Raw genomic sequence first — 19,035 nt, forward strand, 5'->3', positions numbered from 1 at the left:
TTCCTAAACCTTGTTGGAAAACTCAAGTAACCAATGGCTAAACACACAATTGCATTAAGGAACTCTAATTCGGGAGTCTGTTCATTGATTTTTAGGACTACATGTTTAGTAATGTCATGTACTTGCAGAAGAGGCCAACAGGACACTACTGGGCCTCTAGAGTGTCATGAATGATGCTGTATCTGCTCAAACTCTGGTGACATCAGAGTGTTTTAAATGAATTCAGCGTCTTTGGGAATTCTGCAGTTTGGCTACCTGACTGCACCAACTGCACTGATTCTTCTGCATCTCACTGTAAAATGAGAGTTACTGGAACACTTAGCCCCCTACACATTTCATTCATTGAAGGAAAGGCACAAGTTTAAACATTGCTTTTGCTGAAAAATGATATGATGTTTGTACAGAGCATATTTGAGTTCATTTGTAATTTGTAACTATCTAGCTCCTGAAAGTGATCGACTGCAGGCTCTTCCTTAGAGATATGAAATGAACATATATACCTTAACACTTCTTACCACCTTCATTTTGCCAATAATTGAATTTGACAAAAATCAATTACTTTTGCTCTGTTTTGTTCATCTAAAGGTAGAAATGTTTCAATCTGTATTCAACTAGCTACATGACCTCAAGGTATATTCCCTGATAAGGTGGACTATCTTAAAATCTGAGGACTGCATGCTTGTCGTACTTTAAATGTTAATGTTTAATTTTAAGTTTTATTTAGGAGGAGTAAAGCCCTAATATGTTTAGTTTCCTAAAAAGAATTATTGAAGGCAGCAGAAAGTAGCAATACAAAAAAAAAAAAATGAACATTAAAGTTAAAACCTAAATAGATCGAACAGTTAACTGTAGTACAAAAGAAAATTAATCCAGAAAACAGATCGTGGAGATCCAGTTTTTAAAGATGAAATACACAGAAAACATAATTGAGGAAATAGTCAAAGATTTTCAAAATGGGGGTGGAAAAGAAGAAAAAAGATTTCAGCCAGACAGTTAAGAAAGAATACAGAGAACCTCTCGGAATATTGAAAGGAATATACCCACTTGTCAAACTTTTACACTACAAAGAAAAAGTTTTTTAGGAAAAAAAATAAAATGGCTTTACACAGACATTATAGAAAAGATGATCCCAGGCATTGGCTAGAGAATACTTAAAGAAAAGGGTTCATTTACACTGCTAGACTGTGTTTTTTCTTAGAAAACTACGAAAAAAACCTTTAAAAGAATTTACCAGCACAAACCTGCAATCATATCACTTAGCTCCTTTGGCAAGAACTTTGAAGGATCTGAGAGGTACTTTCCTTGCAAGTTAAAAGTTAGCCTGCCATAGTTTCATGGATATTGGCAGAAGACACAAGCCTCCTGGGTCAGAAAAAAAAGAGGCCAGTTTATTACAGCACTAGCAGTACCGAGAGTATATCAGCGTTTGTACCAATTCCCTACGTATCAATTCCCACAGGGCAGTGCAAAGAAGACCAGGTAATGCCTGCACATGCAGTAAGTTATGATAGAGAAGAGGATCTTTTATAGGGCCATGAGCTTGCCTGACCTTTGCCCCAGAGGGAAACATTATTATACTAGACAGTAAACAATCTACCCTTTTCACTTAAGGGAGGCTCTGCCTCTGTCTTCCAGGCCTGTCTGCTATACAGCTATCCTTGAAAAGGGTGCAGAACAAAGGCAGTCAGTGTCTCTCCTCACAAGATGTGTAGAAATAGGAGAGGTCTATGTAGAATTGTCTCCCCACATCTTTACAATATTATAAAGGGTGGAACAATAGTACATGGCCACTTTCATTCTTTCTTTCATTCAACTAGTGTTGAGCACTGTGCCTGGCTCTGTTGTAGGCACCAAGGATGCGGTAGTGAACAGTGCCTTCATGGAGCTGGCATTTTAGTGGAGGAGATAGACAATAAACTAATTTATGATATATAACAGTGGTAAGTCCTCCAAATAATCTAAAGCAGGAAAAGAAGACAGAGTGGCAAGGGAGTTAGTTCACATTACGAATTAAACACTGTACTGAAGTGTAAATCTGTGCAAGAGAAATAGAAATATAAAGAGTTTTCTGAATTGTAACAAAATTAGTGATTGTGTGGAACTGGTGTAGGAATAGGTGATCGATTGCCACCTGTAAAACAGGCCATTTAGGCCTTTAAAAGGAGGTCACGGTTTCTGGTTAGAAGTAAGTACTAGTAATAATCACAAGAATGAAGTGTGTTCTTAGTGTTACAATTTGGTGCAAATGAAAGGTAGCCATGTGTAAGCTACCTAAGTAGATAATCCATTGCAGAAAGTACTGAATTATGTGCATTCAGTCTTCCTGTTTAACCTGAATGCCCTCTGAGAATTTTAATATTTTTTATATTATTGTCTTGTACAGTGGCTGGCAAGTCTATTAACCATGTAGTAAATGTTTTTAGAATGGATAGAAATATCATTTTCCAGAAATTGGGGAAAAATAATCTTACTGGAAAATCCGAGGGAAAACAGAATACTAATAGAGGTATAAATTTAGCAACATGGTGAGATAAATCCACAAAATTTAGTTATAGTACAAGATGCCAGAGATAAAAAGCTAAAGAGCCTAGCACATTTTTTAAAAAATAGCAATTTTTAAAGACAATAGCAATAAAAAGATTAAATATTAAATAATAACAATCTAATATAGAAAGTTAGAGGCTCATTCAAAGAATTAAAAGACTGTTTCTGGATTTTATCTTGGATTTAGCTGAGGAAGTATAATATCCTGGATCTAGCTGAGGAAAACAAAAAGATAAATTTACAAATACTTTGCAGGTCAATATGAACACTTAAAATATTAAATTACAATGTTACATTGTTTATTCTAGAAAGAGAAGGAAGCAGGGGTTTGTGAGGGAAGGTTTCTAAATGTAGCAGACTTCAAAATATACTAAAATGAAAGTTACCACAACTAGATATGATTTTCATATATATATATATATTCAATACGTAGAGAGAGAGAAGAGAAAGAGAGCAGTGAAATAAACTAGGGATTCCAGAAATAAATTCAGTTTCTCAGGAGCAAATTATATGAGAATTGGAAAACAAAGGGGAACAGGATTGCTTTTTACTAATTGCCGCTGAAAAAGGGAAGTTTGTATGCAGATTATTTAAGGTCTGTTTTTCATACTGTGAACCTTACATGCCAGCCAAATAAAAGAGCTAAGCCGGAAAAAACTTAGAAGAAAGCAGATTAAGATTTGTTTCACCTACAGAGAGGAGCTAAATTCAGCTGTTGAAGAATTGTTCTTAATGACCCGAGAAAGGTTTAACGGTATTAAAAAACATTCAGGCAGTAACAAGTGTGCAGTCAAGGTGGTCACAGAGCGCTCTGAGTGCTGTGAGGCCTGCAAAGTTATTTTGACTGAGGGAATGGAGGACACCTTCTTAGAGGAGGCAAGATGTGGACTGAGCCTTAAAGGAGATACTGTGGAACTTCCTTGGGCAGCTGTTGGAGGATTGGAGAGGAGTAAAAGTCATCTAGACAGAGAATAATTTCACAGTGTTAGAGAGGCGGGAAAACTAAATGCAGATTCTCAACAATAGGTAACCTGGCAGGGTAAGTGGGGCCCCAGATCATAAGATAAGACGATCAGTTGAGAAGAGAAAGATCAAGCGTGGGGAGAGCAGCTGAACTCCAGGTGAGAGAGAATGAGGACCCAGACCAGGGAAGGGTCGTCGGGAGAGACACTGTGAAGGCAGATAGGCAAGGTTTGGTCACTGTCCCTCACCCCAAGGCATCTTTTCTAAGGTAGCCAAAGCATCAGGGTCTGCGTACTTCATCAGGGCTTTATTGGCCCATGTCATTGGCCTGTGCAGAGGTGGTCTGTGAGAAGCAGTCCTGTGGAATTTGTCTTGGGCCGTATTCATGCCCATCTGTGATGAAATCTTTATGAGAACCCTTGGAGAAATTCCTGATTTTGGTGTCAGAATTTCACCTGAAGAATTAGTTTGCTTTTACATTTTGGACACTCAGTTATGTGACTCTTCTCATCTTAGTGATGATTGCTAGAAAGTTTAGTTGGAGACAAATTTATGGGCTGACTTTTTGCTAACTTCTGTATCTTCAAGGAATACATTTTTTGTGTTATCTTTCCTGGCTCTACTTTCTGTTTCTGTTTTCTCTCCGTGTTTTGTTTTGTTTATCATTTTCTAGGTTATTGTGCTGAACTGTGTTTATCTTTTATATAGACTTCAGATATTCTTTGGAAGAAAGTATATGTGAATATATATATTTGTGTTACACCTATAAAATCAGTAAAACCAAATAAAAATGATAAAGCCCAGTGTTAGAGGGGCTGTGGAGAAACAAGCACACCTACGTGGCTAATGACTGTACTTGGAGTTTCTGAGGGTTATATATCTAGCAATGGATATTTAGAGCTGTAAAGTTGTCCAGACTTATTAAGCTGTTAATGCCGCTTTTGAAAATGAATCACAAAGAAATAACCTAAAAGAAACAGTCTTCGCATAGTTGTTTATAGCTGCAATATATAATTAGCGAAAAAAGGGAAAGAACCCTAATACACAGTGGTAGAAGTGGTTAAATAAATCGGTTAATATAATGTAATATTATAAAGCCATCAGATGGTTAAGTAGATTAGATAAATCAAAATGTACATAAACATGCAAATTATCAAAATATGCATTGTACCCGTATAAGAATGTATATATACAGCAAAAAGAAGTGAGAGGTCATGGAATGTTGTAAATAATATTAATGGACAGGCTTTTCTCCCCTGCAGCATTAATTTAATTTGTAAGTACTTTTGAGATTAGTTCAAGGAGTGGGTTTTGTAAAATTTAGAGCTTTCCTCGTGATCTTTCTTCAGCTACTAAGCAGACTCTTTGTCCCTTTGTTTCAGGATTTAAGCATTGAGGAACAGTCAGAGTGTACTCAGGATTTTTACCAGAATGTGGCTGAGAGAATGCAGACTCGTGGAAAAGGTAATACCTTGTTAGCCTGCCTTTGAGGGATTGCTGGTAGTTGCATAGGGCCTACTGCTGAGTCTCTTAGCAGTTTCCCTCTTTCTCAAAAGGCTTGGTTGGTTTGCCTGCTCTGTTCTGTAAATTACTCCACTGACATTCAGGTAGCTGGTGTTATACTTAGCAGTGTCTTTGAATACCACCATGTATATCATTCCAAGATAATTAAGCAATTGGATAATTTCTTGAGCAATGTTTAATAATTTCATTAGGGGTAGGGACAGATTAAAACCCCTTGGGAGGCTTCTAAATGAAACCCCCATCTTGGAATTGCCATCTTGGTGAGTCATTATTCATGACCATGTATTCCTCATGTGAGTTGGGGCAGGAAAGAAATTGAGAACCACTGGCCGTGCTTTAGGTTTTTAGGGATTCTTCTTGAATTTGACTTGCATTGATGTAGATTTTAGGGTGTACTTAGCGTACATGTATATCTGAGAAGTCTGCCCTATATGTATACCTCAGAGCAACCCCTAAGGTTTCATAGGAAACCTCTGAAAAATGAAAGGGTGAGTCTTGCCAGCATTCATCAGTCTTGGGAATTTCATGTGCTTTTCTAATGTAGCAGTAGGGAATGACCCATGCTGAGGTCTTCCCACTTGGCAGGGTGTACAGCTGTTAGGTCCTGCCAAACAGCTTAAGTTAGAAGTAGGGATTCTATAAAAGGCAGCCCCAAAAGTTGAGGTAATTTTTTAAAGGGTACTTTTTAATGTAACATCTTATACTTTTGTTTCTGAGTATATTTAATGTATTTCTGGTAAATTAGTTTTCTGCTACATTGAAAGTACTGTGAAAACATACTCTTAATTTTAAATGTTCATCCTTCATTCAAATATCCATTTGGATATTTCAGTGCCTCCAGAAAGAGTTGAGAAGATAATGGATCAGATTGAAAAGTACATCATGACTCGTCTCTATAAATATGTGTTCTGTCCAGAAACTACTGATGATGAGAAGAAAGATCTCGCTATTCAAAAAAGGATCAGGTAGCTGATTGTTCTGCTTTTTCTTGTTGTATTTACTACCTCCTGTTGGAAGAACACATTGCAGGAAAACAGGACACTTGAGTTTCAAACCTTCAGGGCAAGTAACAGCTTAGGTACCTGCCATCCTTAGCATATAAACTCCTTTGTGGCGTCAGAAAGAAAAGGAATGTGGTAAATTGACAGGATGAAAAGGCTCAAGTCACCATCTTGCTTATTCATTTGAATCCAGGCAGCTTTAGATAAGAACCATGTTTGATATGTGAGACTGTTTAAATCTCCAAAATCTCCAGGGAACAGGAGGAAATTTCATTGTTTTCTCATTTCACTGCATTAACTATCTTGTCAGGCAGGAAGCTGTGAGTATCCATATCAAGGCAGTGTGTGTCGTTTTTCCTCATTCCTACCACGGGTGCTCGTGATTTGATTCAGCCATTCCTCCAGTCGCATCTTTCCGCCACCACTGGGTTGCTAACACTTCGCAAAGCACCCACTCTTCCATGGCCAGAAGAGTGAGCCCCAGTGCATTCCAATGGCAGCAAAACACTGAGGAAAGAGGCCGTCTACATGTGGGAACAGGGCCAAGCCTGAGCATGATGAGGTGCTTCTGGAGGAGAGGGGCCTAGCAATCGCAAATGGGGTTCCCAGACAGCGGGGCTGGTAGTTGGTAGCTTTGGACTTGATGGTGTCTCACCAGAAGTGAGGAGTTGATCTTGGGAAGATGGAAGACAGAGCCAGAAGTAACTAGGTGGGCTTTGGATTGAGGTGCCGGGTGAGAGTGTTAGTCAAGCAAGTGGTGAGGGTCAGCAGCAGAATCTCTGGAGCAAAGGTACCATGTGACCAGGAACCTCAGTGATTCAGGCAGAAGGGACACATGCTTGTTGACCTCTCACTCAGCCTCTGGTGTGCCTCAGAAGTCGAGGGCAGAGCCGAGAAGGCAGCAGTAAGGACAGGGAGCAGCAGAGTCTTCTCAGACCCTCATTCTCCAGTATCAAGTGCTTTGCAGTCATAGGATAATCTCATTTCAACTGGTAAAATTGTCTTCTGCTTCCTTGTGATAAGTGCAGAAGAGAAGCCTCGTTTTAGGATTCCAGTTACTTCGGCCCAGTATGTGCATGCGCCTAGGATTGCCTGGTTAGTCAGCGGTGCCCCATCCCCATTCCCTTAACTGAGGAAATGGCAAGATAATTGCTTACAGTCCGTCCTTGGAACTTGTTTTCACTGTCTCTCTCTCTCTCTCTCTCTCTCTCTCTCTCTCTCTCTCTCTCTCTCTCTCTCTCTCTCTCTCTCTCTCTCTCTCTCTCTCGGTAGAGCCCTGCACTGGGTTACACCTCAGATGCTTTGTGTCCCTGTTAATGAAGAAATTCCAGAAGTGTCTGATATGGTGGTGAAAGCAATTACAGGTCAGTGAAACTGAGAGCTTTTATATTTGGATACTTTTCCCTTGAAGTTAGCATTTGGGTTTATAAATCTGTACTTATTTCAGTGAGTAAGAAGACAGTGTTCCTAAAGTACTTTTAAAATGCAAACTGCTAAAGCTATGTTGGAATGTGGTAAAAGTGATTTAAGAGTGTTAGTTTTATGAATTTGAAGCATGCAGATTGGCAGGTAAACCACTTTCCCCCTTCATTTTCCATGACTTATTTCTTGAGCATTGAACTAAAGTCAAATACAGCTAGGGTAAATTTCTTAAAACTCAGTTGCATTTATATATTCAAAATAATTTTGAGAGGTGGAATTGGTGAGGTAGGGTCATTCCCAAGCTAGAACTATATATTAAAATGATGCCTCTAGGGACTTCCCTGGTGGCGCAGTGGTTAAGACTCTGCCCTCCCAATGCAGGGGGCCCAGGTTCGATCCCTGGTCGGGGAACTAGATGCCACATGCATGCTGCAGCTAAGAGTTCGCATGCCACAACTAAGGAGCCCGCAAGCCGCCACTAAGGAGCCAACGAGCCGCAACTAAGACCCGGCACAACTAAATAAATAAAATAAAACAAAATAAATATATATATATATATTTTTTTTTTAAGAAATCTAAGAAATCTTTGTCTATGACAAGATCATAAAGTTTAAAAAAAAAAATGATGCCTCTAATTGGTTGTTCATCAGAGATGTGCTTTGAATTACTTTTCTGGTTTGTTCAAGAAGTAAATGAAGTGCCCTAAATCGATGTGGCTCTGACATTCTGGACAGGTCTAAGCATCTAATAAGGCTTCTGTTTCTTATTCATAGGAATAATCCAGCAGAAGTGCAACACAAAAGTTTAAAAAAAAACAAAAACAAAAACAAAAACAAAACCTCCTAATGGAGAAGACATCCAACTTGCCCAACTTCTTAATTAAGGAGAAGAGTTGGAAAGACTTGCTGCTTTAGAGACTGTTAATGAAATCCTGCTGGGAAGGAGAGCGGGCCAGCTGATGTTAGCCGTGCTGGAGGCGCGCCATTAAGTAGGCTCCGCTGGTTTTCAGAACCAGAGACTCAAGTTACGGGAAGAAATGGGGGTTTGCTTAACATACTCTCAGGGTTGGAAGGGAGGTGAGGCTGTCCCAGAAACTTAGCTTCAAGGCCCCTCTAGGGACTGAATTATCTCCCGGTTAACATGATTCTTCCACTTTCTCAGGTTCTGCTTCTCTTTGTACGTCTTTGCATTTCAGCTCTCATTAAGAAATGAATTATTTTCTGTATTTCCCTGTGTAGAGTTTAATTGGCCTCACTAAATACTGTCCACTTTGTTGTTCAGAGCTTTTCTTCTAGGCTACTCATGGGTCCCATGAATGACTACTTCGGGTCAAGACCCACCTCCAACCCCACCTTTTGCTCAGGGAACATCCGTAAGAGATCAAAGATGAAGCCTGAAACTTGTACTTAAGTTTTCCCCCAAAAATGGTTCTGAAGAACCTAGGGGCAGGACAGGAATAAAGACGCAGACGTAAAGAATGGACTTGAGGACACGGGGAGGGGGAAGGGTAAGCTGGGATGAAGTGAGAGAGTAGCACTGACATGTATACACTACCAAACGTAAGATAGATAGTTAGTGGGAAGCAGCTGCATAGCACAGGGAGATGAGCTCCGTGCTTTGTGACCACTCTAGGTGGTCACAAAGCATGGAGGGTGGGAGGGAGACAGGGAGGGGGGGAGGGAGACGCAAGAGGAAGGAGATATGGGGATATATGTACACATATAGCTGATTCACTTTGTTATACAGCAGAAACTAACACACCATTGTAAAGCAACTACACTCCAATAAAGATGTTAAAAAAAAGAATTTGAGAGGTGGAACTTTTCTCTTGAGGCATCTAAGATGGTGTCTCAAGAGATATTTTGATAGTAAAAATACAGCCACAAAATTTTAAAAGCCTTCTTACTCTCTCATCTTAGCCCCCTCTTCTTGCCAATCCAAGTGCAGACACATTCTGTCTCTGAGGACCAAAGTTTATATGATCACTTTCCTCCTACTCTAAACTTGTCAGCCTTAGAAAGGACAGTCTGTAACAACGGTCTTAAATATGGAGATAATCAGTGAAATTTCTCCAGATTGTCCTGTGTGCTACTAATCAGGACTGTCAGTTTTGTTTATAAATACACTGAGCTGAGGCCTTTGCCATTTCTGTTGACCTCTGTCTTCTAGTGGGTAGAACCCCCGGATGCTACTAAATATCCTGCAGTGCACAGGACAGTCCACTACAACAGAATTATCCAGCCCAGATGTCAGTAGTGCCCAGGTTGACTGACCTAGAAGTACAGCCTACTTTGTTTTCAAAGCCCCATTAAAGATAAGCCTGGACATCTGCTAAGATAGAGTACCCACACTCAACCCTATCTTTCCTACTAATTAAAAGCCCTGAACAGAAGGTGCAAAGCAGTATCTGAGGACTCGGAAAAGTAAATAATAGCAGGTAGATTGGGAAGGGAAGGTCATTACTAGAGGAACAACTGGTACAGTGGTGAGTTTCCTGTTTTGTTTACTTTTCTTTCCATGTCTCCTAGTTTAGACTTAAGCGCAGTGCAAATCATGGAACTGCTCATTGGGGTGGGCGATCCAAAAACAAAAAGAAACTTCTCTCAGACTAAAGGATACTTAGGAAGGGTGGTGTTCACTACAAGATGAAGAGTGTGGGAGAAATCCCTTGGGTTTTCCCCTTTATTCTCCTTCCTTTTCCTTCTGTTCTCTTCCTTTTTACACTACTGGCCCTGCTCCTTGGCAGTGGCAGCTACACATGCATCCAGATAAAAAGTACAGATAGGCCTCGGAGATACTGCGGGTTCGGTTCCCGACCACTGCAATAAAGCAAATGTCGCAATAAAGTGCGTCACACGAATTTTTTGGTTTCCCAGTGCATATAAAAGTTATGTTTACACTATACTGTAGTCTGTTCAGTGTGCAATAGCATTATGTCTTAAACAATATACATACCTTAATTAAAAAATACTTTATTGCTAAAAATGCCAAAGCAGTTACTATGATAACATCAAAGATCATAGATCATGATAGCAAATATAATAGTAATGAAAAGGTTTGAAATATGCAAGAATTACCAAAATGTGACACAGAGACATGAAATGAGCAAATGCTGTTGGAAAAATGGTGCTGAGAGACTTGCTTGACGCAGGTTGCCACAAACCTTCAATCTGTAAAAAAACACAATATCTGTGAAGCGCAATAACATGATGTATGCCTGTAATTCACATTTCATTCATTTTAAAACTTAAAGAATAAAGATTAATGAGAAAATGGTGAAATGTTTGAAATAGAGAATGAAAACCAACAGTAAAAGGCAGAAGGCTAAATAGGGTGAAAATGGTATAAAAAATATACATTTCCCCAGATCTTTTTGGTAATAAGTTCTATTTAAATAGAAATAGAAAAAGAAATAGACTGAGACATAGTAACAATAATTACAACCCAGAATTAAAAGATTAGAGGAACTAAACAATAAAACAAAAATTATATCATTCATACAATAGACAGGTAAGTGGGGGAATAGAGATATTAATAAGTTACAATAAGGCCTCTGCACTGTTCAGTGTTCTGTCCCACACACATTAGTCTTCCATGGCTGGTGGTCCTGTGAGGGTTTCCCCAGGTAGCTGACCTCGGGGATGAGAGCTAAGAGCAGAAAGAACTCTGGCATGCACCACCATCCCACGTAAATCTGCGACTTATATTCCTGCTAATGGCAAGCAATTGGTGTCAAATTAAGCTGCCTCGGCTCTTTTCTTTCATGATGTTCTGGACTGCGACAGACGTGTCCGTCTCAGAGGCACGCGCCTGCCCTCCTCTTGTGTTGTGCTGACAGTGCTGAGTTTGTACTTGATCATTCCTCATGGCCGCCTAGTCTTTGTGACAAAGAGTGAACTTATAAGAGGCCACCAGTTGGACTTAGTGGTAGTTAAGGGCAGTGAAATAATTTTTTTCTGAGAGAAATAAAATACTGTTTATGAGGTTAAATGTATACCCATGCTCATCCTCTCTGCTAACCAGCAGGTTATAAGTGTCATAAAGGTGTTGTGGATATTCGTTGCTAGTGGAGATTTACATGCCGCGAGGACTGGCCACCATGGACCTCCATGTGATGGATTTCAGCAGCTTGCACTTTGATATCCAGTACAGAGATGCCTTGTATCAATATAATAGCCACATTTCTAAAAAGCATTATGCAAATGAGGCCTTCTAAACTGAGTTTTACAATGTATTAAGAGGAAGAAAAACAGTAAAGAGACTCTGCTTATTTCTCTGTGGAGCTCATAAACACTTTACCATCATGATTAAAAGAATGGGCTTTAGAGTCAGATAGACTTGGCTTCAAATCCCCCCTATGTCCCTTTTTATTGTATGATATTGGGCACATCACTGAACCTTTCTGAACCTCAGTTCCCTTAATAATAATAGTGCACATGCATAATCTGGGGATGGAGAGAAATATGCTTGCAGAGCACAGTGAGTAGGGCCTGGCTCATCGTCATGTGTTCCCTAAGTGTGAGCTAGTGTCTACTGTTGTTACAGTCTAAGTTTTTCATACACTAAGTTAACTGGTGGAGAAGGGGTTAGCGAGGGTACCTCTGTAACTTAATAGATAAAATATGATTATCCTAATGCCTTTTTGATGTAATGACTTTCTCACTGGAAGCAGCATCTTTTCTCCTTTACAGATATCATTGAAATGGATTCAAAGCGTGTGCCCCGGGATAAGTTGGCCTGCATCACCAAGTGCAGCAAGCACATCTTCAATGCCATCAAGATCACCAAGAACGAGCCAGCTTCAGCTGATGACTTCTTACCCACTCTCATCTACATTGTTTTGAAGGGCAACCCCCCACGCCTTCAGTCCAATATCCAGTATATCACCCGCTTCTGCAACCCAAGCCGATTGATGACTGGAGAGGATGGCTACTATTTCACCAACCTGGTGAGTATTTGATTTCTTGGTGTTGCGGAGAAGAACCAAGAAGGTATTTATTTTAAGGATGTGACAGGTCACTCACAGGCCTGTGACACATTAGTGCTCCTGAGTTGAAGGGTCAGCATAGCTGAGGATGCTTGCTTGGTGTCACAGAGCACATGTGACCAGGCCATGCACACATGCCACCTCCTGGGACTTGGCCATTGTGGTTCCCCTACAGGACACATGACAGCCACACTGAGGAGTCTCTGCTGCTGCTGGGCATTTGCCTCTGGGCTCCTGGGTGTAAGAGCCATTCACTTAGTTGGTTGTTTCAACCATGAGTAAGTCAGATCTTGGACTGATTCCTTTATTAAAAGACTTAATATTTATTTTTTGTTTTATTTTTACAAGTTACATCTTAAAACTGAATACTGAGATATTTTAAGAAAGCATCAGGTTAGAGGATGTGAAATGATTTTCAGCTATTGTTTTTTTACAGTGCTAATTAACTCTAGGCAGAACAGTAGTAAAGTATGCACATCTAAGTCATAAGGCAGAATACTTCCTTTTACTGACCGCTGGACTACTGCTTGTTTGCTTTAGACTAGATTTATTGTCAAGCCAGTGAATTTGAGCCTCGAGACACCCTATGTTCTCTGTTTCCTGTGCTGGAAGTTGTACAGGGTGATAGGTAGGCAGGGGAGGCCAGGTTACATAAGGAAGCATTTCTGGTGAATTGTCTAAAAAAGATGGGTACTTGAATCGCCTACACTCTGCAGCTTCCCAGCCCCCTGACCTACAGCCTTAACTGTGTTTGCATCTTCTTTCTTCATCCTTTTCTTGCCTGACTCAGAGTCTGGCTTCTACTCCCACTGCCCCAATGAAACTGCTGTGGCAAAAGTAAAAAATCTGCCAGTTGCCAAATCCCATGGGAACTCTCAGTTTCACTTCACTTCTTTAACACTCCTTATGACTCCTTCCTTCTGGAACTTCTCATGTGCTTGGCTTCCACAATTCCACTTCATCTTCTTGGGCGCTCCTTAGGCCTCGTGTCCTCCACTTCCCCTCAAATGTGTTATTCCCTGGGGTTCTGTCCTCTGTGCATCTCTCTCCCTAGACTGTCTCCTCTGGTCGTAATTCTGCCGGTCACCTGTACAGTGAGGACCCGCAGGTCACCTGTTTTGACCTCACACTGAGCTCCACTCCCAGCTGTTTATCGGGCCTCAGATTTAATTTGTTCAAAACTGAAACTGCTTTCCCATCAAATGTTTCTTTCTTTTCCAATATACACTATCTCCATTAGTGGCAGTACCGCACATCTACTCCCCTAAGCCAGGAATGTTAGAATCGTCTTAGATGCCTCCTCTTTCCAGATAACGGGCTGCAGCGATTCCACACACATAGTGTGAGCCCATGGGGCACATTCTCATCAGATGAGTCTGTTGAAATAGATTTGCTAAATATTCTTTAAGGAGGTGATGCGCTTTTTTAGGAATAATAAGGTAAGATCCCATGAAGGAGTTTCTCAGAAGAAATTCTGAGAGCTGCCTATTTTCTCCTGTTTATAGTGCATGTTTTTCTTATGAAAATAGCTTTTTTAAAAAAAGTGTGAAAATGGTATTTGCTCCTTGTAGAAAAATTTAATTAATATAAGAAAGTATATCTATCATGTCTGTGTCACTCAACAGTTGCATTTGTTGTACTAATAATTGCTACCATTTATTCATTGCTTACTACAGACCTATGAGCTAAGCATGTTACATGTGTTATGTTGTTTAATTCTCACAATAAATCTGGGTGGTATTTCCCCCATTTTACAGATGCGGAAACCACAGAGAGCTGAGGTAGCTTTTCTAGGGTCACACAACTCTGGGCTGTCAAAGTGACAGAGGTGGCAATTCACTCAGGCTGTCTGATTTCTAAGCTTATTCTTTTAACCATTTGATGTTAAAATATCTCTTTGAGGACCAGAGATCTGTGTGCCACACCAGTACCTGAGGACATGCTCAGTGGCTGGCCGTTCACTGGGTGGGCCTTGTGGAGCTGGCACGGCCTCAGAAGCGAAGGGCCTTACGGGGCATGGCCCCCAGATCCTTGGCCCTGGAGCTCCTGGCCACAACAGGGATTCCTCTGCCCTGCAGCATGGCAGGGAAGCAGAGAGCCTCTGACCTCAAGGAACCACACAGGAAACTCTGTGATAACCATTGCAGAACAAATACTGAAGGTGCCTCTTCAAATATTTCACTCTGTACAAGACCCTAGGACCTGCGAACAACCCAAGGAGAGGACGGAATTTCTGACAGACTCGATGAAGATGACAATTAGAGTTAATTTTTTTTTTTTTTTAAGGAAGAAATGTATTATTGCAGATGGGAGTATAAAGGAAACAACATGAGTGGCTATGAGTTGGTAATTTTTGAAGCTCAAGTCCATGGAGGCTCATGAGATTATTTTGTCGACTTTTGATTCTGTTTTAAATTCTCCATAATAAAAGGATTTTTAACATTCTATTTGAATATTTGTAGCTTTTCTCATACAACTATAATAAATAACATTCTCTTCTTTATATTTATAGTGTTGTGCCGTGGCTTTCATTGAGAAATTAGACGCTCAATCTTTGAATTTAAGTCAGGAAGATTTTGATCGATACATGTCTGGCCAGACTTCCCCCAGGAAGCAGGAATCTGAGAATTGGTCTCCTGATGCTTGCTTAGGTGTTAAGCAGATGTATAAGAATTTGGATCTCCTGTCTCAATTGAATGAACGGCAGGAAAGGATTATGAATGAAGCCAAGAAGCTTGAGAAAGACCTAATAGATTGGACGGATGGAATCGCAAAAGAGGTTCAAGACATTGTTGAGAAATACCCGCTTGAAATTAGGCCCCCAAGTCAGTCTTTAGCATCTATTGACTCTGAAAATGTTGAAAATGATAAACTTCCTCCACCGTTGCAACCTCAAGTTTATGCAGGATGATGAAAATTTACATGGATAGTATTTATTTGAGCCTAAATTATAGCCAGCCCTTACTACAGTCCACTGATTGGGGTCTACAGTATAACTTAATTGCTTATAAATATCAGAGCATTTTTAAAGGTACAGTTTGTGGGGATTGTTTTGTTCATTTTGTTTTGTTTTTCCTGTCTGGGGAGACTTAGTAAAAAAGTACTATTTATTTGAGTCACTGAATAGATTCATTTAAGACTTGTTTGAAAGTTTTGTCTGTAAATCTGTTTTTTCTCCATGATTTTCCTACATGCTTTCTCTGTGGCATTCAGTGTGTTTTGGATTTGGTTAAATAATTGCCTTTTAAAGGATAAAACAAATGAATGCTACAAAAATGTATGTTTAAGAAAATACAACGGTACCACTGTTCTACAGTTTGAAATAATTTTATAATTGTAAAGATAGAAGATATATTGCTAAGTAAATATGTAAAATTGTAAATATGTAAAAAAAAAAAAAGGAATGGTGTCTGCTGTGCATGGCATGTCGTGTTAATTTTTTTTTTTTTTTTTAGTTTAAAATGGAGTATATTGAATGTTTGCCTTTAACACCATTTTATTTGGTTTGCCCCACTAAAATGAATCTAGAAGTATTTAGACATACTCCCCTAAAATGTTAACTCCATCGTTACAATGCGTTAGCCCTAACTTTGAGGTCCTGTACAGTCAGAGAATGTGACACTGTTGAGGTTGAGGACACTTTTTAGGTCATATAAAGTTACTGAAGTAACTTATCAATTGAAGGCTGAACCGTGCTTTCGGCACCTCTTTGCTCCTTTCATTCAGCAAATATTTACTGAGCTCTTGGTAAGGGAGGTGGCCCTGGGTCTGGGTCAGAAGACAGGACGGAATAGGTCTCTGCAGATGAGAGCTGATGGGGAATCCCTCTGAGCTTTAAGGTGCAGGGAGGCCTTTCTGCCTCCATGGTGTAATTTTGATTTTATGGACAACCCAGACACACATCATATAAGCCTCTTTCAGGATTTCTCAGCCTCAGTACTATTTGGAGCCTGAGGACTTTTTTGTTTGAGTGCCGCCCCATGCATTGTAGGGTGTTTAGCGGTGTCCCTGGCCTCCACACCCACTAGATGCTAGTAGCAACCCCCCCAGTTGTGAAAAATCGTCTCCAGACATTGCCAAATGTCTCCTGGGGGACAGAATTGCCCCCAGTTAGGAACTACTGATCTACTTTGTAAGCAAAGGAGTTTTCCTCCTGGTGGGTAATATGATGTAACCAAAGAATATTGCACTAAATGCACAGTATAACGTGAACTGATAGCTCATTCAGTGAGGCTCTACGGCCCCTGGCAGCGTGGAACCTTTTCTAATCTTAATGGAACCTTTCATAACCTAAATACACCATTATGATCCTCCTTGCATTCAGTGATTTCTACAGATTCTCAGTGTACCTGTGAAATTGTAATTCCCAGGGCACCATTTTTGAACAAGATCACATCACACAAGCAGTTAAGAAAGCTTCCTTTGCTTTTCCAGTATCTTTCTAATGGTGTACCACAAATCTGTAGTGCAGTAGTTTTGGAATAAAAATGGGGGTGGGTATAAAACTTTTTACCCTTAAATTAACGTATAAAATCCATCACGTTGACACATCTATTGTCCTAAAGCACTGAAGACATGAAGCAGTTAACTGAGTCAGCTGATTGCCAAGCTGACTTGGAATGTAATAAGTTACCATCAAATACGGGGAGAATCTGCTCATAGAAACCTGGGCCCAGATGGTCTTCGTAGAAAGCTTTCCTCTTTTTTCTTTTCTATGTACTTTCTAGGTGCTAATCCAGGTATACACACTCTTAATTCTCCTGGGAATATACCGTTCTTTCAGTCGTTGTACATTATGTTTGTTAAATAAAATGCATATCAGCCTCCCCAAAAAGCTGTCTTCTTTTGACTTCTTGCCTATGTTTAAAGTAAATTGTTGAATTGGTTTTTTGTATATATCTCATATTGGTTGAGTTCTTCATATTTGGACTCTTATATTTCTCTTAAGTCAGCATCAGTACTATGGCCAGAGTTTCTGTTTTCTCAACAAGAAAGTATTGATATTTTATGTACTGTAAATGTGATTAGAATAAACTTTTGGAACAGAAGTCCTTATCAATAAAGTTTCCTGATCCATTCCTCTTCCAAATAGGTTAATTCTTGGTTCTTCATCTTAGGAAAATATACATTATTAATATTCTCATGTTATAAAGGTTTCCCTTTTAAGCCACAGCCATCATTATCATACTTAAAAATGAAACAGACATTAAATTAATTAAAATTAAGAACAAGAGAAGGATGTTTGCTGTCACTACAATTAGCCTTTTTCTGACAGTTTTACCCAAGGCACTCAGTCTTCAGACAGAAATAAAGGGGGTTAATCTAATCAATATACAGTTATTGTAGCATGGTGTTTAAGGACATGGACTCCAGCTAAAAGGCTTGGATTTGGTTTTGAATTTAGACTCTGCCACTTACTTATTAGCTCTTTGGCCGTGGGCAAGCCTCTCATGTTTCGCATTCCTCATCTGTGAAATGGGGGTAATAATGGTACCTGCTTCAAAGGGTTGTGAGGATTAAATGACTTAGAACAGTACCTAGCAATGCTAAGTGCTCAAGTGATAGCTGTTACTTGTACATGACTTTTATATGTAGAAGACCTAAGAACTGATACTAAAACTTTACTAAATTTTACTAAAATGGTGAGATAAATACTAAAATAGCCATCAAAAGTAACTAAAAAATGACTTTTCTATATTCTCATTACTAGCCAGTTAGCAAATTATAATGGGAAAATTTTATTCACAATAGAAACAAATATAAATCACCTATAAGTAACAAGAGCTTTTAGCATTTATATGAAACAAAATTACAAAATTGAGTGAGAAACAAAAGAATAAACATACACAGGGCTTGTGCCCAGAAGTTCCCTGCACTTGGACTTTAATGCTCTATCTTTGCCATTTTGGAATTCTTAATTTTATCTTCGGATTTGTGTTTTCAAGTGAAGCCTGATGGGACAGTGGAGCCTGATGGGGGCTTGGAGTCCAACTCATGCACAGTCCTGTCTCCCCCTCCTCAAACCCCAGGCTAGGTTCTTTGGTTTCCCTGCTCCCACCCTGTGGACACTCTAGCCAAGGCCTGGGCACTCAGGAATGGTTGGGTCTGGGTGTGCATGCCTGTGGTGTCTTGGGCCAGGGCATGAAGGTGCATCCAGCTGTTAGCTAGCTGGCCATTTGGGAGGGTGTTGGTGAGGACAAACCTCTCGGCCACCCTGATTCACCATGCTCCTTGGAGAAAAGCCTGAATCCAGGACTGGGGAAGGAAAGAAACAAATGAGAAAGTCCCAGCAAAACAAAGATACAAGGAAGAAACAAGGGGACTTCCCTGGTGGCGCAGTGGATAAGACTCCGCGCTCCCAATACAGGGGGCCCGGGTTCGATCCCTGGTCAGGGAGCTAGATCCCACATGCATGCCACAACTAAGAGTTCACATGCCACAACTAAGGAGCCCATGTGCCGCAACTAAAGAGCTGGCAAGCCACAACTAAGAGCCCTGGAGCTGCAACTAAGGAGCCTGCCTGCCTCAACTAAGACCTGGTGCAAATAAATAAATAAATAAATAAATAAATAAAATCTTAAAAAAAAAAAAAAG

General features: G+C 40.0%; 1 protein-coding gene across 5 annotated transcripts in view; it reads left to right on the top strand.

The window, feature by feature from the left end:
• The window catches only part of RABGEF1 (RAB guanine nucleotide exchange factor 1), an 87,547-nt gene extending 70,258 nt beyond the window's left edge, over positions 1–17,289 (top strand). For 4 of the 5 annotated variants that reach the window (XM_061208154.1, XM_061208157.1, XM_061208155.1 and 1 more), the window contains 5 exons: positions 4,890–4,971; positions 5,864–5,996; positions 7,305–7,396; positions 12,146–12,402; positions 14,954–17,288. In XM_061208154.1, coding sequence (XP_061064137.1) covers positions 4,890–4,971; positions 5,864–5,996; positions 7,305–7,396; positions 12,146–12,402; positions 14,954–15,352 — 963 coding nt within the window. In that variant the 3' untranslated portion in view covers positions 15,353–17,288. Of the gene's footprint in view, positions 1–4,889; positions 4,972–5,863; positions 5,997–7,304; positions 7,397–12,145; positions 12,403–14,953 lie in introns of all 5 variants that reach the window. The other variant, XM_061208158.1, reaches the window with a different exon arrangement.
• Positions 17,290–19,035: the final 1,746 nt, after the last annotated feature.

The sequence above is a fragment of the Eubalaena glacialis genome, chromosome 13, assembly GCF_028564815.1.
Source record: "Eubalaena glacialis isolate mEubGla1 chromosome 13, mEubGla1.1.hap2.+ XY, whole genome shotgun sequence".
Taxonomy (NCBI): domain Eukaryota; kingdom Metazoa; phylum Chordata; class Mammalia; order Artiodactyla; family Balaenidae; genus Eubalaena; species Eubalaena glacialis.